The following is an 18,585-nucleotide window of genomic DNA, read 5'->3' as shown; positions in this document are numbered from 1 at the left end:
ACAATTGTGATTGCTACTAATATGATTTACTACAGAAGAGAAAGCCTTATATGAGGGACAGGATCTAAATACCACTTTTTAGTATAGCTGTGTGACTGCTTCCATTTAAACTAATACTTTCCAAGAGACAGACTGAAAGTTGTTAAAATCATTAACTAGCATCTCTGAGAGTCTGGTTTCCTTTCCCAGCTTGATCACGTGCTCACTGTTGGGTTTTGAGGTTTAGATCCAGAAAGAATTTCAGGTACCTGCCTTTTTGCACACGTGTGGTGGGTTGACCCTGGCTGGACGCCAGGTGCCCCCCAAAGCCGGCCTGTCACTGCCCTCCTCAGCTGGACAGGGGAGGGAAAATGTAACGGAAGGCTCCTGGGTCGAGATAAGGACAGGGAGATCACTCAGCAATCACCATCATGGGCAAAACAGAGTTGACTCGGGGAAATTAGTTTAATTTATTACCAATCAAATCAGAGTAGGATAATGAGAAATAAAACCAAATCTTAAAACACCTTCCCCCCACCCCTCCCTTCTTCCCAGGCTCAACCTCACCCCCGAATTCTCTGCCTCCTCCCCCTGACCAGCGCAGGGGACGGGGAATGGGGGTTGTGGTCAGCTCATCACACGTTGTCTCTGCCGCTCCTTCCTCCTCAGGGGAGGACTCCTCACACTCTTCCCCTGCTCCAGCCCGGGGTCCCTCCCACGGGAGACAGTCCTCCATGAACTTCTCCAGCGTGAGTCCTTCCCAGGGGCTGCAGTTCTCATGAACTGCTCCACCGTGGGTGCCTTCCACGGGGTGCAGTCCTTCAGGAACAGGCTGCTCCAGCGTGGGTCCCCCACGGGGTCACAAGTCCTGCCAGCAAACCTGCTCCAGCGTGGGCTCCTCTCTCCACAGGGCCACAGGTCCTGCCGGGAGCCTGCTCCAGCACGGGCTTCCCACAGGGTCACAGCCTCCTTTGGGTGCACCCACCTGCTCCGGCGTGGGGTCCTCTGTGGGCTGCAGTGGATATCTGCTCCACCGTGGGCCTCCATGGGCTGCAGGGGCACAGCCTGCCTCACCATGGCCTTCACCACGGGCTGCAGGGGAATCTCTGCTCCGGCGCCTGGAGCACCCCCTGCCTCTCCTTCTTCACTGCCCTTGGTGTCTGCAGGGTTGTTCCTCTCACATGTTCTCACTCTTCTCTCTGGCTGCAGTTGCTGTTGCGCAGCAACTTTTTCCCCTTCTTAAATATGTTATCAGAGAGGTGCTACCACCCTCGCTGATGGGCTCAGCCTTGGCCAGCGGCAGGTCTGTCTTGGAGCCGGCTGGTATTGGCTCTATCGGCCATAGGGGAAGCTTCTAGCAGATTCTCACAGAAGCCCCCCCCGTAGCCACCCCCCCCACCCCCCCCAAAGAAATTAGAAGGTGCTGCCCAGCAGAAATTAGACATGTTATCCAAAATAGAGCCACTGAGATTGCCCCTATCACCTCAATTGACCCTGATTCAAACCCGAGGTTTTATTGTCAGTAGTTTTATACATTTCAAGGCTCTCCCAAAAAACTAGAGGTCCTGTTCCACCCCCAACTGGCATGTCAAGTTAGCAGAGTGTGTCAACAGGGCAGTACAGGACTGTGCAGGCAAATTCTGCTACCTTGGCAGCAGGCGGTTTCGAACATCACAGTTGATGACAGTGTCATACAGAGGAGAGCAAAAGCCAATGCAGCACTTGGGAGATTAAAGCAGCGTGTCTAGAATGAGAGAGGCATCTGATTTCAAACAAAAGTAGCTGTGCATCACACAGTTGTCATCACTAGTCTTCAGTACAACTGCAAAACTTGGACAATTTAAGTTGCTACATAAAATGTGTGAATAAATTCTACATGTGCTGTCTTTGTGACAGCAGTACAGCAGGATTGCTCCCGCCACTCTGAGGTCTTTGAGTGTTCTCAGACATTCAGCAGTAAAGCAAAACCGTTGCAGGTTCAGCTATGCTGCTCTGAGGATCTGGTGGGTGTATCGGACATCAGGCTGCTCAAAGCCGTTTTCTTTTTCCAGAAACAACAGCTAACAGCTCAAAGGTAAACCACCATAACACTACAACAAGTTGCTCAAAGTGTGTCTTAATTTATATGGCATTACATCCATGATATGGGATACTGTAGCTAAAATCCGTCTGCTCTGGCAAAGAATGTTTTGAATGTGTGAACAAAATCCTGAAGAACATGCAGAAAAGCTAAAGAGGAAGGCAAGTGTAGTGGTTATAAAAAGATATCTGTGTCATCTGAGATGAGCAGCGTGTTGTCAAAATCAGGCTCGTTTCTCCTGAATGAAGCCATGGAAGCTGACTGTTAACCTGGTAAGTCTTTGGGAGACTTCAGCTTTAGCACCGTCATAGCTTCAGTCAGGTGGTTTGCACAGACAGCAGGCAACACAGCTATTACTGTTCATCTGAACTAAGAACATCTATTGAATAGATGCTCTTTCCTATTGAATAGAAACGTGAATTTACTGGAAGAGATTATCATTGCATATAATTTCTGTTAAATTAGCTCCCCCTGATTATGAGCTTTATCAGGAACAGAAATAACCAGCAATCCTCTAGCAAATAGTTTAAATGAGTTAGCTTAACAACTGCATTAAACTGTCTTAGTTATCAAATGATGCAATCAAATTAAAAAATGATGTGCTCATAAATGAACTGGGAACAAATGTACAAAGTTGTTATGGCAACTGAAACACTGAAGTTAAAATTATGGATCCCAAATTCTTGCAAATAAAAGTAAATGAATTTCCAAGGTAATTGGAATTTCTTTCAAAAATTATTTATCACACCGTCATCTTTCATCGTTTCAACAGAATTGATTTGATGGCTTTCTAATGAAATATAATTAATCAAGAAGAAGGTTTTAGCAGCTTATGAATTACTATCATCTTGATATTTAGCTTCTAATCATCAGTTACACTTGCTGCACTGTTCCAGTTTTTTCCATTCATGTGATTTTATTGGACATATATATTTTGCACCTGAGCAATTAGATTGTGGCTGCTGTCATGTATTGCTTTATTGTAGCTCATATTATTGTCTAATCCATTGAATGCTACTTACAACATGCCTTTCTTCCTTATTTTGGAAAAATAATTCTTTTTAATTCTAGTGATATTTGACAGTGCATTTAGGGTTCCTCTGATGTGTCTACAAACCCCTGTCCTCAGTAGGGCAACAAGTGTTATTGCAGCAACAGCGTTAATAATCATGAGGCCATGTTTTCAAACAGTTTGCTAAGCTGGGTGCATGTAAGGTGCTGGATTCCTTAGGAAATTTGCCCCAGGAATTACAAAGCTGTATGGCTGGGAATTATGAAGTTGTATGGCTGCATTTTTCATGGGGTTTGTGGCTGTGCTGGGACAATTCCTCGAATCTCAGGAATTTTACTTAAGCCAGAGAATGGTGGAATCAGTGGTGCAGTTACTGTGCTCTGTCAGAACATGGTTTTCAGTCTGTAGAATCAGAACAGCCATAATGGAAATGAGTATTTTTTTGCAAGAGGCTGAACTAACAGGCAGAAAGGTTATTCCTAAAAATCCACAGAGGAGAGGCTTGTAGTTCACCCACTGAAGCAGCGCCTTTGCTGTATACACATATAGTTTGCACATAGCTTCTATATTATTCTAGTAGAATTTGCATAATTTCTGGAGTAATTTGTATAATTTTTATATAATTATAGGATGCAGGACTGGGCAATATCTCAAAAGTTTATCTAATCTCTAGCTCTAATCCTGATGTTTCACTAATTTCTTGCTCTAGTGAGGGAGAATAAACAGCCTCAATAGCTTGTATCATTACCATTACAGAATCACAGAGTGACAAAGTGGTTGAGGTTGGAAGGGACCTCTGGAGGTCATCTGGTCCAACCCTCCTGCTCAGGCAGGGCCACCTAGAGCCAGTTGCCCAGGCCTGTGTCCAGATGGCTTTTGAATTCTCCAAGGATGGAGACTGCACAATCTCCTTGGGCAACCTGTGCCAGTGCTCCATCACCCTCACAGTAAAAAATGTGTTTCCTGATATTCAGAGGGAACCTCCAGTGTTTTAGTTTGTGCCCATATACTCTGGTCCTGTCACTAAGCACCACTGAAAAGAGCCTGGATCTGCCCTCTGTGGACCCTCCCTTCAGGTATTTATATACGCTGACAGGATCCCTCTGAGCCTTCTCTTCTCCAGGCTGAACAGCCCCAGCTCTCTCAGCCTTTCCTCATAGGGAGAGATGTTCCAGTCCCTTCATCATCTTCGTGGCGCTTCGTTGGACTCTCTCCAGTCTGTCCATGTCTCTCTTGTACTGAGGAGCCCAGAACTGGACACAGCGCTCCAGGTGTGGCCTTGCCAGTGCTGAGGAGAAAGAATTAGAGAATTGTGTAGCTGTATTGTTTATTGATCCTTGTCTTTCCTCCTTTTTGCCCCTTTTCCAGGTCTCTTTGAAGACAAGTCTTCAATCCGTAGCAAGACTCTTTGGAGACATTTTGTTGTACTTTTCAGTTTTATCTTTTCCAGAGAAAAGCCCAATTCTTTCAATCTGTCTTCATTGGTTACATTTTCTAAGCAGCTTATGAGTCATCCTTGCCCCTCTTCAAATTCTTTTTTAGTGGGTGTGTAAATATGCATATAATATCCAAAATTAGACACCAAAGTCTTTCAGAGGCTCCACCAGTGCCAAGTTTTTCAAAATAACTGCCTCTGTGTCTTCTGTTTTCCACTTCTGAATACAACCTAGAATTAGTCTTTCTTCTTTTGCAGCAACATTGCCGCCTTCTTTTAATTCCCCGGAATTCCCCAAGCCTTTTTTTGGTGTTTGAAAGTTATTCTCCATTTTGGTTTTGCACCTTTGTTGTTGTGTTTTTCCTAGGTGTACTTTTTGCATTTGATTTTGGAGTAATTCATCATGTTGATTTCTGACCATTGCTTCCACCAGTCAGTGTCCTCTCCCTTCCTTCTGTGGTATCTGCAAAATTTTGTGTGTGTTTGTTATTTGACCACATGGGTGTTAATGAAAATATTGACTGTGGATCCATCGTATCTTTGTGATACGTATATCAAAATATTTCCCTGTTTGATAACTACTTTTTGAAAACGTATTTTTCTAATTGGAGATGTACTCCCATTTCTCATTACCATGATTTTATCTGCCCTGATGTTTTCCTTTTTAAGTTGAGACAGTGTGAGCTAGAACTGCGTAACGGTTTTAACAAAGGTCAAAATATGCTACATGTTCTCCTCTCCTTTTTCCATTAAGCCAGTTACCCTGTAAAAGAAGGAAATTACATTAGTTTGACATGATTTGGTTTTGACAAATCCGTGGTGGCTGTTTGTTATCATTTTAATTATCTCCGAGGTGCTTATAAGAGGATAGCTTAATAATTTGTTTGGTATCTTTGTGGATATCAAAATTAATTCTGTGACTCTCTGGGCTCTGTTTTGTTGATTTATATATATGCTTATATATACATATATATATGTGTGTGTGTGGTATATATAGATGAAATGTTTCCCTTTCCATGGTCATCTGGAGTCACCCTCATCCTCTGTGAGGTCTCAAAGATGATTATTAATAGTTCAGAGATTTTGTTTCATATTTTCAGGAGAATTTCCTTATTCTGTTCTGCATTGAACTCAAACAACCATCTCCTTTCTTTTTTCCTGACTAATCTGACTGAGATAGGTAACATGAATGAAGAGAATTTCATCTGTTCTGTAGAAAATACTTCTCTTGAGGCAGGAGTGAAGCTTTGACAGGACTTGGCTCCTCGCACTTCAACATATTTGTTGATAAATGAGTTAATAAAATAAATGTAACTAATTTGTAAAGTTATGTGGTGTCTAAAGAAGCATTCGCTGAGGTAGGTAGCTGCATAAGCACATGGTGAAGTCTGCCTTATATTAGTACCTTGTATGGAGAAAAAAAGATTTAAAAAACCAAGAGGTACAGGTATTTAGCATGCAAAAGACACTTCATGCCTGTCAGCAAAGCCAGTCATATTGAAGCAGGCATTGTGGAAAAAGCATGAGACCACCTAAGTAGTCACTTTATTGAGTATGTAACTACAAGTGAATAAGATTATATGGTGACGGCAGCTCTCAGGGTCCAGCTGAACCAGAAAAGGAACCAAATCTGTAGGTCTTGATGAGAGAAGTGGGACCACACACCTATGTGCACATACAGCCAGTGGACCCAGCCACATTTTTTAGTTCTTGTGTATTGTTTCTGCTTCTGAGCCATGGGTAGATTGAAAAGCAAGGAAAGTTAGATGATCCAAGTCCTTTAATCTCAGAGCCTTACTAAGAAAAGAGTAAGACATACAAACTAAATGCACATGTTTCTGTTTAATTAAGTGCGCTTCTGATGGTGAAGTTGGATTCTGATGGATTGTTTGGTCATTATAATGCGGGCAGTATGGTCAGTAGTCTATAGATATCTACATCTTTGTGCTATGGCTGAGAAGCAAAGATGCCAGGAAAGAAAGGGGGGAATCACTGTATATCTTTAGTCTCTGCGACTGTTTTTCAGCCTCTTTGATAGACTTCAGAGCTCTACATCCATCTACCAGCGAGGAGGTTTAGTGTGATGGTGTTACCTCTGTGCTGCAGAGAATCCACCATTTCCTCACTTCTGATCTACCCTAGTTCCACTTTGAACCTGGTATTTAGGACAAGAGAAATGACTGCGCGCAGCAGAATGCTTTTAGCAAGACTGTACCATTCCTGCTGTGTCTGGATTTGAACAAAACTGAGGGCAAAACAAAAGGAATGAATTAGTTTGGAGAATGCTGCTAAAGCTTGGAATATGAACTCTGTGCAGTATGAACTGCACAGACACTGTTGGCTTCAGAATCAGCCTTAAATTCTTTGGCAAATAAGCCGCGTAAGCCTGATACAAACCACAAATACATTTGACTTTTGCCCAAATAGAGTCTTTATCCTTTCTAATTTGTTGCTGGATGTCATACTTACCCTTTTTTTTTTTGAAATAAATATTCTGACTTTGAAAATGTTGGCTGCTTTGAAACTGCAGCTTGGTTTTTAAAGCAATGAGATTTCAATTTTTTTTTAAAAATAAATTTACAGTTTGTGGCTGTTTTTTGTTATACATTGGACTATCTGAAATGGAGAGGAGTCTGAGAGTTCCTCAGCACAATGTGTAGATTCAGTGTATTCCTTAGAAATTAATACGATTTCATGATACTGCTGTGAGTTTAAACAATAGCAAATTGCCATCTGAAATCTGTAGAAGTTAAAAAAAAAACAACCCAACAAAAACAACTGAAGAAGTTGCACCATAATCATAAGGAATGAGTGACAGAGCTGGAAATTGAACCCGGTGGTCCTGGGTTCTGCTCCCTCATCTGAGCTCCCTGTCAAAATCTGAGAGCTCTGTACGTTTCATATAACAAGATAATAGACAAAAATGTTAGGTTCCAGATTAGAAAAGGTAGTGTATTTCCAATTAAATTTCTGGATAGTTTGCTGGGGAAAAAAAAATCTCTAATCTCTGAGCGATATTTTTTCATTGTCAAGTTTCATAGACAATTGGCAAATGTTTTCTAACTAGACATGTTGCATATGAAGAGGAATAAAAGTGGAAGAAAAATTAACCAGGGACCTTTTAGTAGGGAAACATGACCTATGGAAAAGATGTACGTCTTACTTCTTTCCAGTAAGATTTTACTCTTGATCTTTTTGTTCAGAGTCTTTGGACATATTAGCTACCGTTCGGACTGGGAACTGGTGAAGGTGGACTTCAGACCATCGTTCCCCAGGGAGTGCACTGATGATGACTATGAATCTTGGGAGCTCACAAATCTACAGGTATTCACAGTCTTATGTTAACTACCACAACTTTTCCATAGCTTTCAGATTCATGTAGAACTGTGTGCTAGGAAAATGTTTTCAAATATAATTTGGTTGCTACATCCCCATCTTTGTCCTCCTTATGTTGCTATTTGCTGATTTTACAATAGTTTAAAATGGAGGAGGATTTTGTGTTCCCTTTTGTTGTGTGATCTGTGTCCTGGGGAAAGGCGGAAGTGTATCTGGTGGGCTGCCATAATAATAGGTGGTCCTGCTGGATTGTGAAGCACATACCATAAACTAAAGTGTGTGATATTGATTGAAGCAATTTCAACATGCAGCCATATGTTCTGCCAACTTCCTGACCACATACTGTACTCATATATAAATTGCCATAAGTAAAGCCCATTCCAGAAGTAATTTAGGATCTCAGTGGACCGATCATGTAATGAAGTCCAGTTGTTTTGGGCAATACCATTTCTGCAGTAATGCATTAAGGCTGTGCTAATCCTGATTCTCTGGCCAAATCCAATTTTGGGAAGCTACATTCTCTATACAATGTATTGATTAAAAAGACCAATGTGAGGGGATTTTTTACATTAAATGGAATGTGTCATATTTATTCATAATAATTCTGATTATTATGTTTGTGCTTCTTCCAGTACATTTGTTCTCTTGCTCTCTGCAGGGTTGGGGTTTTTTTGCACGCTACTCTGTGTTACTCCAGCTCTTCAGCTCTCATTTGCTAGTTCTCATGCCTAATTTTATACTTCTTGTTTGGGAATGCTGTGTATTTACTAAGAATGTCATGCAGATCTGAGCCTAAAGAGTAACAGTATCTTGTGATATTGGCATTGAAATGTCTTTCAGGTATTAGAAACTACTAAAGTGATTTTGACAGAGTACATGCAGCTGTCCAGTTATCAGCAGAGTGTGTTCAAGTAGTCTTAATTCTACCTGTACCCACATGGTTGGTGCTTCATGTTGACTGCTGACACAAGACATAGTGATTTAGATAGAATTTCAGCCATCTGCATCCACACTGAATTTTTAAATGGCCAGTTGTAGGGTTGTGCCTAGATTGTGCACACATGAAACATGGGTTAAATTGCACTTGAAATTTTCATGTACATCTTTGGATTTGTGGCCTGAAATATAGTGTACATTACAACTCTGTAATGGCCCATTAGTGGATGGCAGTGGCTATGAGAGCTTTGTATACCTATATATTTGAATATGAAAGAGTTGATATGAATTTATAGTCTTGGCAGAGAGACCTGCCTTTCTCATGACAACAGAAGGTCACATCTGTGTGGTGTAGGTTACAGTGTGCAATAAGTCCGATGCTTTGATGTTCAGGGTGATCGCTGCATCATGGGCCAGCAGAGGACCTTTCGGAAGAGGAAGATTTCATCGTGGTGCATTAAAGGGAGAAGTTTCACATCAGCTCTCACATCCAAAGTTTGTGAATGTGTGAACTCTGATTTCTTATGGTGAGTCTGTCTGTGGACCTTTTGATTTATTGCTAGTAAATAGTTACTTAGAGTTTGAGCTGAGTTTATTTTCCTCCTTTTGCCCCCCTCCCCACATAGCCATGTATAAACAAATAGGCAACCTGTAGTTTGAATAACAGATTGCTTTTACATTTGCCGTTGTTTAAAAACATTGCCATGTTTTAAGTGTTTGTTTCACCTGGCTGAACAAATCCTGATGTTTTTCTCTATTGATGAAAACTTGAAAAATGACCATTGGATTGATTTATAAGGCAAGAAAACCCTTTCTATTTGCAAATGCAGCAAAAACCAGAAGAAATGTATTGGTCTGAGTGGCAAAGGAAGCCTTTTAAAAATCTAAGCTACCAAGAGAGTTAATTTTGCAGAACTGACAAAGTAATTACAACCAGTTTTTCCCCCAGGTGTACACAACTCCTGTTGAAATTAGACTTAGAACAGAACTGACTTCATCAACTTGTATGTTCAGCTGGTAGAATAATATTTTAAAAATCCTTTTACTCTTGAAAAAGTAGGCTCATCCACCCCAAATTAGACTGCTGAATGAAGTGGGGACAGTAACACACTTGGTATTGATGTTTTTCAGTGATTATGGGTTTGAGCGCTCTGCACCTCTGAAGTCGGACTCTAGCAAATGCTTTGCTGACTTTTGGTTTAACCCAGAAGCACCTCCTGAAGACTGTGTGCTGGGGCAGGCGTACACCAGCAGCACTGGGTAAGCTGATTTTGTGTTCGACTGGCTTGCAGAGGCTTCCAGAGCAGGGGAGAACATTCCAACCAAGGGCAACAAAAGTGGGTTTAAGGAAATGTAAATAAGGCAAACTGTAAAAAAAATGGGAAGTGCAAAAGTTCTGACTCTGACTTAGAGCACGTGCAAAAGCTTCCTACAGACTAATGAAAGAGAAATGTTACTTTACATGTTCACAGCAGTTCAAAAACTAACCCATTTGAGAAGAGGGGGAGCTGTCTCATTCCCACTACTTTTACTTTTTATTTTGTGACTGCATTTTGTAACCATTGCTGCACTTCTGGTAGGAATGTCCATTCAAAGGCTTTTTTTTTTTAGCCCATTGCTTGAGTTCAGACCAGTTTTCAGTTCGAATCCAATGAATTACTCTGAGGAGCCAGTAACATCTCGCAGAACTTCCCAGTCTCTCACTTCCATAGGGGTAAGGAGTTCTGGGGAGAATAGATTCTTTTCCTGACCATATGGGACACTCAGAATCAAAGGAAAGCTTTAGTAACTGTAAACAGTACCCCATAGAATATACACTACAATGTAGTCTGACGTCTGTGCTGAGAATAACTTGCAGCTGGCATCTATTCTGGCTTATCATAACATCATCTCTGTCGGTTGTGGAGATGAGAACCAAATGATGAAATGTCAAATCTGGCAATAGAATCACGATCTCTGTGTATATTTGCCTTACCAAGGAAAATGATGCCTTTTGGGTTGCGGCTGACAGCTGTCATATACAGAATAGGAATTCAAAAGAGTGAAATCTGACTCCAATTTTAAAGGAAGTTTAAAAATAACATACCTGAGTGAAACTGATCTGTAAATAATTACTGTACACATCCAAGTATTTCATTATTAGTTCTTTGAAAGTGTTAGGCTTTTCACTCTTTTATACTCTTATGTTAAATAAATGCTTTAAGTGTTTTAAGAAATGCATAGGTTTGAGAGCAGCAAATAAACAGTTGGTTCTGGGTTAATGCAGAAGCTGCTTGATCTGATTTCTTCCTGATCTTTGAGGTTTGAACTAAGACCATTTAGAGCATTGAAGACTGTTGAATGCTAGGAATGGGTATGGCAGAAAGGAGAGCAGACTGTCTAGCTCCTGGAGGGCTGGTCAGGCACGTTTCTAAATTTGAAAATGCAGACTCTTCCAATGCGTACAAGTGAAATCCTCATTGTGCTCCACACCCTCTTTCTTCAGCAGGTTTTACTCAGTAAAAGCCATGTCTGTCATCAAAGTATTTGCATCATGAGTTGGTTTTGATCGTCTGCAATCTTGTCTGTTCGTGAACCCAAGGAATATTCATTAATTACCATCACACTCGCATTCAGTGCCTCTGATGGCATTCTCCTGCTCACCTCTGATTCACTGTGCTTGCTGCTTACTGGTTTTTCAGGTACAGGAAAGTTGTTTCTAATGTGTGTGAAGGTGGCGTAGACCTGCAGCAGAACTTAGCACAGCATATGTGTCCATTGATTGCTCCCAAGGGACTTCAGATCAGCATCAGAGAAGAAAGCCTGGCTGTTAAGCCTGGGGAAGACATCACCTTCATCGTCAGACAAGACCAGGTAGTAATGAAAATTGGCTTTATGAAAGTTTCCTCACTGTTTTTATGGTTCCTTTCTCTCCTAAGTGCTGTGCTTCTGAATGAGATTAAGTTGTGCTTAAGACAAAGATGAATATTGAAACTAAAGACTAAATATTGAAACTTCTGTTTTCAAGTGAATCAGACAATCCAGTAAGCTCAGTGAACCACCAGGTTCTGTCCACAGAATGGGATTTGTCTCCTCAGCAGCATGGTCAGTCCTGATTCTTTAAAGGTATCAGCTTCTTTGAAAATCAAAGGAACTAAGTTACCAAAGTCTCCTTGGACTGAAAATTTCAACTGCTGTATCAGAGAAGAACACAAATGCAGAGAACATTTAATATTCTGGTTTAAGTGGTTTTGAGAATCTGCCTTGCAGAAAGGAATCAGGCAAAGCTTTACAGAAAACAGCAAATAGCACAGCATAAGAACATTTGTTATACATTAGTTGTGTTACCAAAGGTACGGGGTTTTTTCTGTTTATTGAGAGAGACAATGCCCTAAGGCTCTGACTAACGGCAGTGAGTAACTTTTGGATTAATCGTTCGCCGTGAGTATCTTTCTTAATGCTTGCTTTTTAGTATTAGGCTCTAACTGTTGTGCTCAGGTTACCAGAGTATTGTACTTCCTGGCTAGCCCCACTGATTTGCAAGAACTTGAAGAAAGTTCACACATTTTGGCAAACCTGTGCGATATAAATCAGGCACTTGGGATTTATTTCTGTAATGGAATCGAGAAGGTTACGTGCAGATCACCGGGCTGCTTAACACTTTGCAGGCTCTGCGTTCCAATGCTTGCAGTGCCCAACAGTTGTGTGGCAAGTTATGCTGCCTTCTCTTTTTATAATTTGTTTGGAAATGTTTATTGTAAGAATTGAGCATTTGGTAGCAATTTGGACTCTAATGCTTTTGATTGGCAGTTTGCCTTTTTTTTTTTCCTACCATGTAGATCCTGAAGCTTTCATGAATCTCTGTGGCAATACGTAAAACATTTAAAACTATTCAAAAATCTTTGGAAGTCAGGGATGTTGAAGGGAATCCCGTGCTGTGTTTTCTGATGAAGTCTTTGCTCGGTACATCGAACTGGAAGGCAGATTTAGAAGAAATGTAACAGTTTGCTGCCCCCTATGGCTAAGAATAATATTTATATTCAAATGTCCTGAGCATTGCTTAGGATTTAATCTGTACAACAAAGTCTAATAAGAATTCATAAAAATTACTGAGTTTAAGAAACATCTCTACTAGTATAAACCAAAACTTACCACTTTCTCTGCTCAACAAAATTAATTTACTAGTTTACGTGAATGCATGTTACTAGCTGCAGGAATGCCAGACATCAGAGAGTAAAGAAAGCAGCCTTCAGGTATGTTTGGGCAGTTTGCAAGTGACCTTAGAAAGAATAATAATTTATAATTATTTTTTTTCCCCAAATTCTTTTGACTGAATAAATAATGTCATGACAATCATCTATTTTGCATGGAAGTGGAAGCCCCAATTCCTTTTAAATTTAATTCCTTTTCCCTATGTGACTCTTTTGTTACCTGTCCACTGCACTCTGTCTTTCCTGGTCAGGGAAACAGAAGTGCCTTGGTGTTTTGAAGACAGCACCCTCATCTTTATGCTAGGGAAGCTATTAGAATAAAACATTGAGAAGCTTGCATCTACTAGCTTTCAACACTGGTTTCTGTCTCACCTGGAAAAAATATGCATGTATACTTGTTAGCATAAGAAAGAGCGGACAAGAACTGTTTGCAAGCTCATGTTGTCTAAAGAGATTCCACTTACTGGCACATTGCTGGCAAGAAGACATCTCTCTTGCTTTAAACTTTAATAACATATTATCTCCTCTGCTAAATTCTACCCATCTGTTGTCAAAAGAAAGATGTTACTTGGAAAAAAGTATTCACAGTGAAGAAGCTTTCAAGGTCCTTTATGTGTGTTGAAATATGGTGTTTAGGTATTTGATAACCCTACAGGTTCCTTATTATGGGTATTCTTTTACATTATAAGCAATGCTCTTTCATCTCATACAACATGGAAGAAAATCAACCAAACTGCAAAGTAATAGAAGGAGGAAATAATGTTATGTTTTCCTTCCCTTTGTAATGCCAGGGTATGTAAGTACTAAGCTTTGTTGCCTCCTTTGATTTTACATTAGTGCTGCCTCTTGGGATTAGATTTTGATATAAACCTATTTCAGAGAGTGGTTTATGGGGAAGTGAAGTGATTTTTGAATACTTTGATGGGTGTCAATCCTTCTCTGCTCTGATGGCCATTCAGGTTACCTGACTAGCATATGAGTGGATACGTTCCTTTCCTAGAGGCAATGAAGATTTTTAAAACAACACTGTGTTTTCACAATATGGAGGATTTTCTACCAAGCCTGGCCCTGCAACCTGTTTTAATTGCATGACTGTGATGACAAGTGAGCAGGAACATATTGCTGAAGACCGAGGAAGCAGGGCAGCTCGCTAAGGCAGTGCTGCCAGTAGTATTGAGGAAGTGTTGCTGCTCGCAGCTAAAATGAATTTTCCTTTGACTCCATCCACATCGCCAGTCCACATAGCACAGGCCTGCCTTCTCTCCTGAGCAGCCGCACTGTGACAACATGAGTGATGGGCATATGTTTGTCCTCTGACAGTAGTATCAGTCTTGCAGTATTTTAGGCCTAAGTTTAGGAAGAAGTGTAATTTAAGGGAGCACTTAGCAGAAGTGCAATGAATTATAAATTCTGTGACGTGTTTGACATGACAGAATTATTTGGCTGGACTTTTAAACCCTTTCCCAAACTCAGCTCAATAATCTGCTTCATTAAGCATGCATCCAATTTTGCAGTAGAGCATGTTAGTTCTAGACATGCTGGTAGCTCTGTATAATGCAGTACAGCTCTGTGTGAAGATCCCAGCTTGGATCTTGAAGGCCATATGGCTGACACTCAGAGGGTGTGGTTAGAAGGTGCTGTGAAGAAGATCTAAACCAATTAATTTTACTTTATAAGTGCATAGGCTAGAAGTTCACTGGATGAGTGGTAATTCGCTAAAATAACAATATCCAGTTGTTTGCAATCATATGAGCCTCACTCCAGAACTTGGGGCTGCCCTGCACCATTATGTTAGTTAATGTCCAGCTGCATTAAGACAGGAGTGATGGTTTCTGTGTCATACAACTTGGTTAGTGGTCTGGGGTGTCTTATTTTAAGGTGGCATCTTACTGTGGAAATTTAGTATTATCTCTATTAATGCACACAACACCTGCTGCACTAAAATCTTTGCTGTGGGTGTAGTGGTTTTACTGCAGCTACTGCAATTGAGTCAAAATATCTGGCTGGGGCTGGAAATGCTGTTGTGATTCAGGAAATGGTTATCATGTATCCTGTCTATTTCGGTTCTTGCCATTTTAAATATTTTTTATTTATTTTCCTTTTAGGGTGATATATTGAATACCAAATACCAGGTAGATCTTGGAGATGGCTTTAAGGCGATATATGTGAACCTTACAATGACTGGAGAACCCATCCGTCACCGCTATGAGAATCCTGGGATTTACCGTGTCTCAGTGAAGGCTGAGAATGTGGCTGGGCATGATGAGGCTGTGGTGTTCGTCCAAGTCAACTGTAAATCAGCTCTTTGGTTTTCTTACTTTTGCTGCTGTGTAAAAACCTCATGACAACTATGAAGTAGTAGAGAAAATTACTAGCCACAATTAGGAAAAATGCATATTTTTTTCAATAACCTCACTCAGTCTTGCAGTGCTGTATGTTGTTAATGCAGAGGCTTGTACACCTAATGTATTAGGAGGTCAGAGTTAGTTTTGTTTGGATTTGGGAGAAGGATGGTGTATTAATCTTCTAAATAGCAAGCATGCCTCAGTTCAAATCTCAAGTTTGATCCATCTTCCTGACTCAAGACCCTGTTGTCAGTCTTAGCAGCTAAAATTTAACACTTCAAGCTATGTCTTTCTAGGAGCTTCTAGGTGCTGTGTGAAGCAAGTGAACAGACATGTTGAGAAATGTATGAGCTCTTGTATGATTTTAAAAAAGAATCAAAATCTCAGCATTTATAAAAGGCTACTTATTAAAGTACTAGAATCTAGATTTTAGGTAGTTAATTCTCACAAAGTTTTAAAGTGGTACTTGGGTATAACTTCATGTTGGCAGGCAGTATTACTTGACTTAGACTTCTCTCCTTCTCCTTAATTAAGACCTAAAAAACCCCATCAAATAGATTTAAAAGAAAAGAATAGCACGGCACAGGGAATATCATGCACCATCGCAAGCTTAATGTACCTCAGTCATCTCATAATTGAAATGAAGAAGGAAACTCATAACTAGAACTGAATTTTCCTCTTCCTTTGAGATTCAAGACAGCTATTGCTTTGCCTGTTTTCAGATGTGTCAAAAATTCAGAAACAAGTAACAACGAAAGAAAAGATACTCATCTTGCATTCGCCAGGTGTCCGTTTCCCTCAGTTGTGAGTGGTGTGTCTTCCATCCTAATCCCAAAGCAATGGAAATCTCTGGAGCCACATACAAGGCTGTGCACAGATCCGTGTGCTTTATGTCAGCCTGTCTGGTGACTGCTGATATTTATGTATTTGGCTAGTCAGAGTCCTTGAGTCCAGAGTTCCCGGTTCTGTTTTGATTGGTAGATGGAGCCCAACCCATTAATGCTAATGGCCAATATCCTATTAAAATCAAATGGAAAGGATCAGAACTAAATTCTCCACCTCAGTTTCGTTATCTGTTTCTTTGGTGTGTTTGTTTTTTTAAACAACTCCAGAGAGCTCAGATAAATTACTTAGGGCTTCACCATTACTTTTTAGGAGCTTCTAGGTGCTGAGAAGTAGGTTAAACAGAGGAACAGTAGATCTGTACAAGCAACGAACAGCAAAACCCTCTGTGTAACGTCCTCCTCTCTGGGGAGAACAACTTTTTACTGTTCAGGGAATGGCGAGCAGTAGCAAGCCCTGATGGAAGGCAGAACAACCGCTTTCTCAAAATGTGCTTCTGGTGTGGCCTACATCAGGATAAACAGTAAAAATAAAAGATGTCAATTGTGTTTTATGCAATGGATTTACAAATTGCAGAAGCCGGAGGTATTTTTCACAAGTAAAATGAGTGGTGCATTAAGAGGACTTGGGTGCTGCAGAGCAGAGGCGGCAGAGCACTGAAGCAGACGTGGTCCATTCCTGAGCTTGTCTGTGGATGCTGCGAAAGGCCTAGAAGACTTATGGAAGCATGCTACCCGGTCCAGTTGAATAAATGCTTTCTATGTGACTTGCTCTGTTTAATTTTTTAGGTAAATTACAAGGTTTGAGGAAATTAGCTGGCACTAATTAAACTGCAGTTTCTACGTCCTAGAGAAACACTGATAGCCATTCAGGGACATGTTTCACTGTGGAATGAAAGCAGAAATGTCCATAGCGTCCTGCTTTCACTCCATCTCCAGCTGATGTATTCTTAGGGAATATTTTCAGGGACAAATGGTAAAGGGAATATTTTTTACTCCTGCCAAGTTCTGTTGCTATGGGATGCCCTGTAATGCAGGACAATTATATGAACTTTGGTCTGTCATCCAGATTATGCTTTCTGATCCAGATCACACAATCTACAACTTGTTAATGAACTGTAAGAGAAATTAGAGCAAGTCTGATAGTATAAACGTGAGTAGGTAACCCAGAGTGAAAAGAACTGAAGAAGAACTTGGCATACATTTTCTTTTTCATGAAACCATAATCTCTATAGTGTGTGAATAATCAGGGAGCTATGAAAACTGTACTGAAATTGTAGCTCCGTTAAACAGAAATCATGTAAGTCAACTTCATTCCTAATTGTACACACTCAAGGGTGCTACAAAGCTTGTTCAAATGCATTATGGAATTGTGAGACTGAGACAAGCAGAAGGACTCCCACTAATTATTTTTAGCTCTTTAATATATAGGAATGACAAACTTGAAATAACAGTCATCATTCAAGTACCAAACAGCTTCCCCTCTAAAAATTTTGGAAAAGAAAGTAACCTTCTTCAGGAGGAAAACCGTATCTCAAAATGATCAGTTTCCTACAGGAAAATGTAAATTTGTGGCAAAATCAAAGCAGTTATGCAGATCCCTCCAGACTTCTTTCATTTGCCTCATCAGAAAGAAAATCTATTTCTAGGAGGAATAAATTTAATGGAATTCCTACAATTTCTGAATTTTCCTCAAGACACCAGCAACTGAAGGAGCATTTTAACTCTGTTTCGGTAAAGAAGCTTGTGAAGAAGCCATTTGTTTAAGCACCCAACATGTCTTGAATTCATGTAAGTGGTTAAAGAGTCATCGGGGAAAACGCGGAATGAAAGTAGAGCCTTACATTTGGATGAAGCAGCACACAGGCTGGTTGAAGTGAGGTGGAAAAGAAGGGTGTGCACTGCTTGGACAACTTGCTCTCACAGAAGTTCTATCAGTTTAGTCAAAGTGAATTAGAAGTGAAGAGGCAATGATTCAGTTCATGAAAGAGAGCAGGAGAAATACTTTGGACCAGTGTTAATTACCTTTAAGTTTGCACCAAGATGGAAGACCTTTGAATGAGTTAAAAGATATTTAGTGGAACAAAAATGGATGGGTTAGCATTCATTCTGTGTAATGAATGCATGTTGGACCATACAGCAGTTTGGTATCCTGGATAGATGGTGCAGCTGAGGTTAAGAAATTCTAGTTATCACATTATACTATTATAAAGCTTTTACCTTCAGACATGCTGAAAAAGATATACTCGGAAACCTCCAAGGGAAAGATTTTCTTTCAATAAAGTTATTGTACTATGAAGCAAACTACAACATTAAGAAGCAGATAAAATCGTTGTAATGATGCATTTCTTTTATACAAATAATAATGTTTACAACCTTCGTAGGCAAAAGTTCAGAAAGAAATAAACTTACTGTAAGGCACATTTTGGA

General features: G+C 40.3%; 1 protein-coding gene across 5 annotated transcripts in view; it reads left to right on the top strand.

Moving 5' to 3' along the window:
• Nucleotides 1–18,585, top strand: part of SORCS2 (sortilin related VPS10 domain containing receptor 2) — a 653,060-nt gene that overhangs the window by 596,802 nt on the left and 37,673 nt on the right. For all 5 annotated transcript variants that reach the window (XR_012042835.1, XR_012042837.1, XR_012042836.1 and 2 more), the window contains 5 exons: nucleotides 7,710–7,830; nucleotides 9,172–9,305; nucleotides 9,910–10,038; nucleotides 11,460–11,631; nucleotides 15,074–15,260. Coding sequence is in view for 2 of the 5 variants with exons in the window: in XM_072863384.1 (XP_072719485.1) it covers nucleotides 7,710–7,830; nucleotides 9,172–9,305; nucleotides 9,910–10,038; nucleotides 11,460–11,631; nucleotides 15,074–15,260 (743 nt within the window). In the remaining 3 variants the exon portion in view is untranslated. The remainder of the gene's footprint in view (nucleotides 1–7,709; nucleotides 7,831–9,171; nucleotides 9,306–9,909; nucleotides 10,039–11,459; nucleotides 11,632–15,073; nucleotides 15,261–18,585) is intronic.

The sequence above is a fragment of the Ciconia boyciana genome, chromosome 5 (genome assembly GCF_034638445.1).
Source record: "Ciconia boyciana chromosome 5, ASM3463844v1, whole genome shotgun sequence".
NCBI classification, from domain to species: Eukaryota; Metazoa; Chordata; class Aves; order Ciconiiformes; family Ciconiidae; genus Ciconia; species Ciconia boyciana.
The sequence above is the reverse complement of the archived record's forward strand: the minus strand, read 5'-3'. Positions and strand labels throughout refer to the sequence as shown.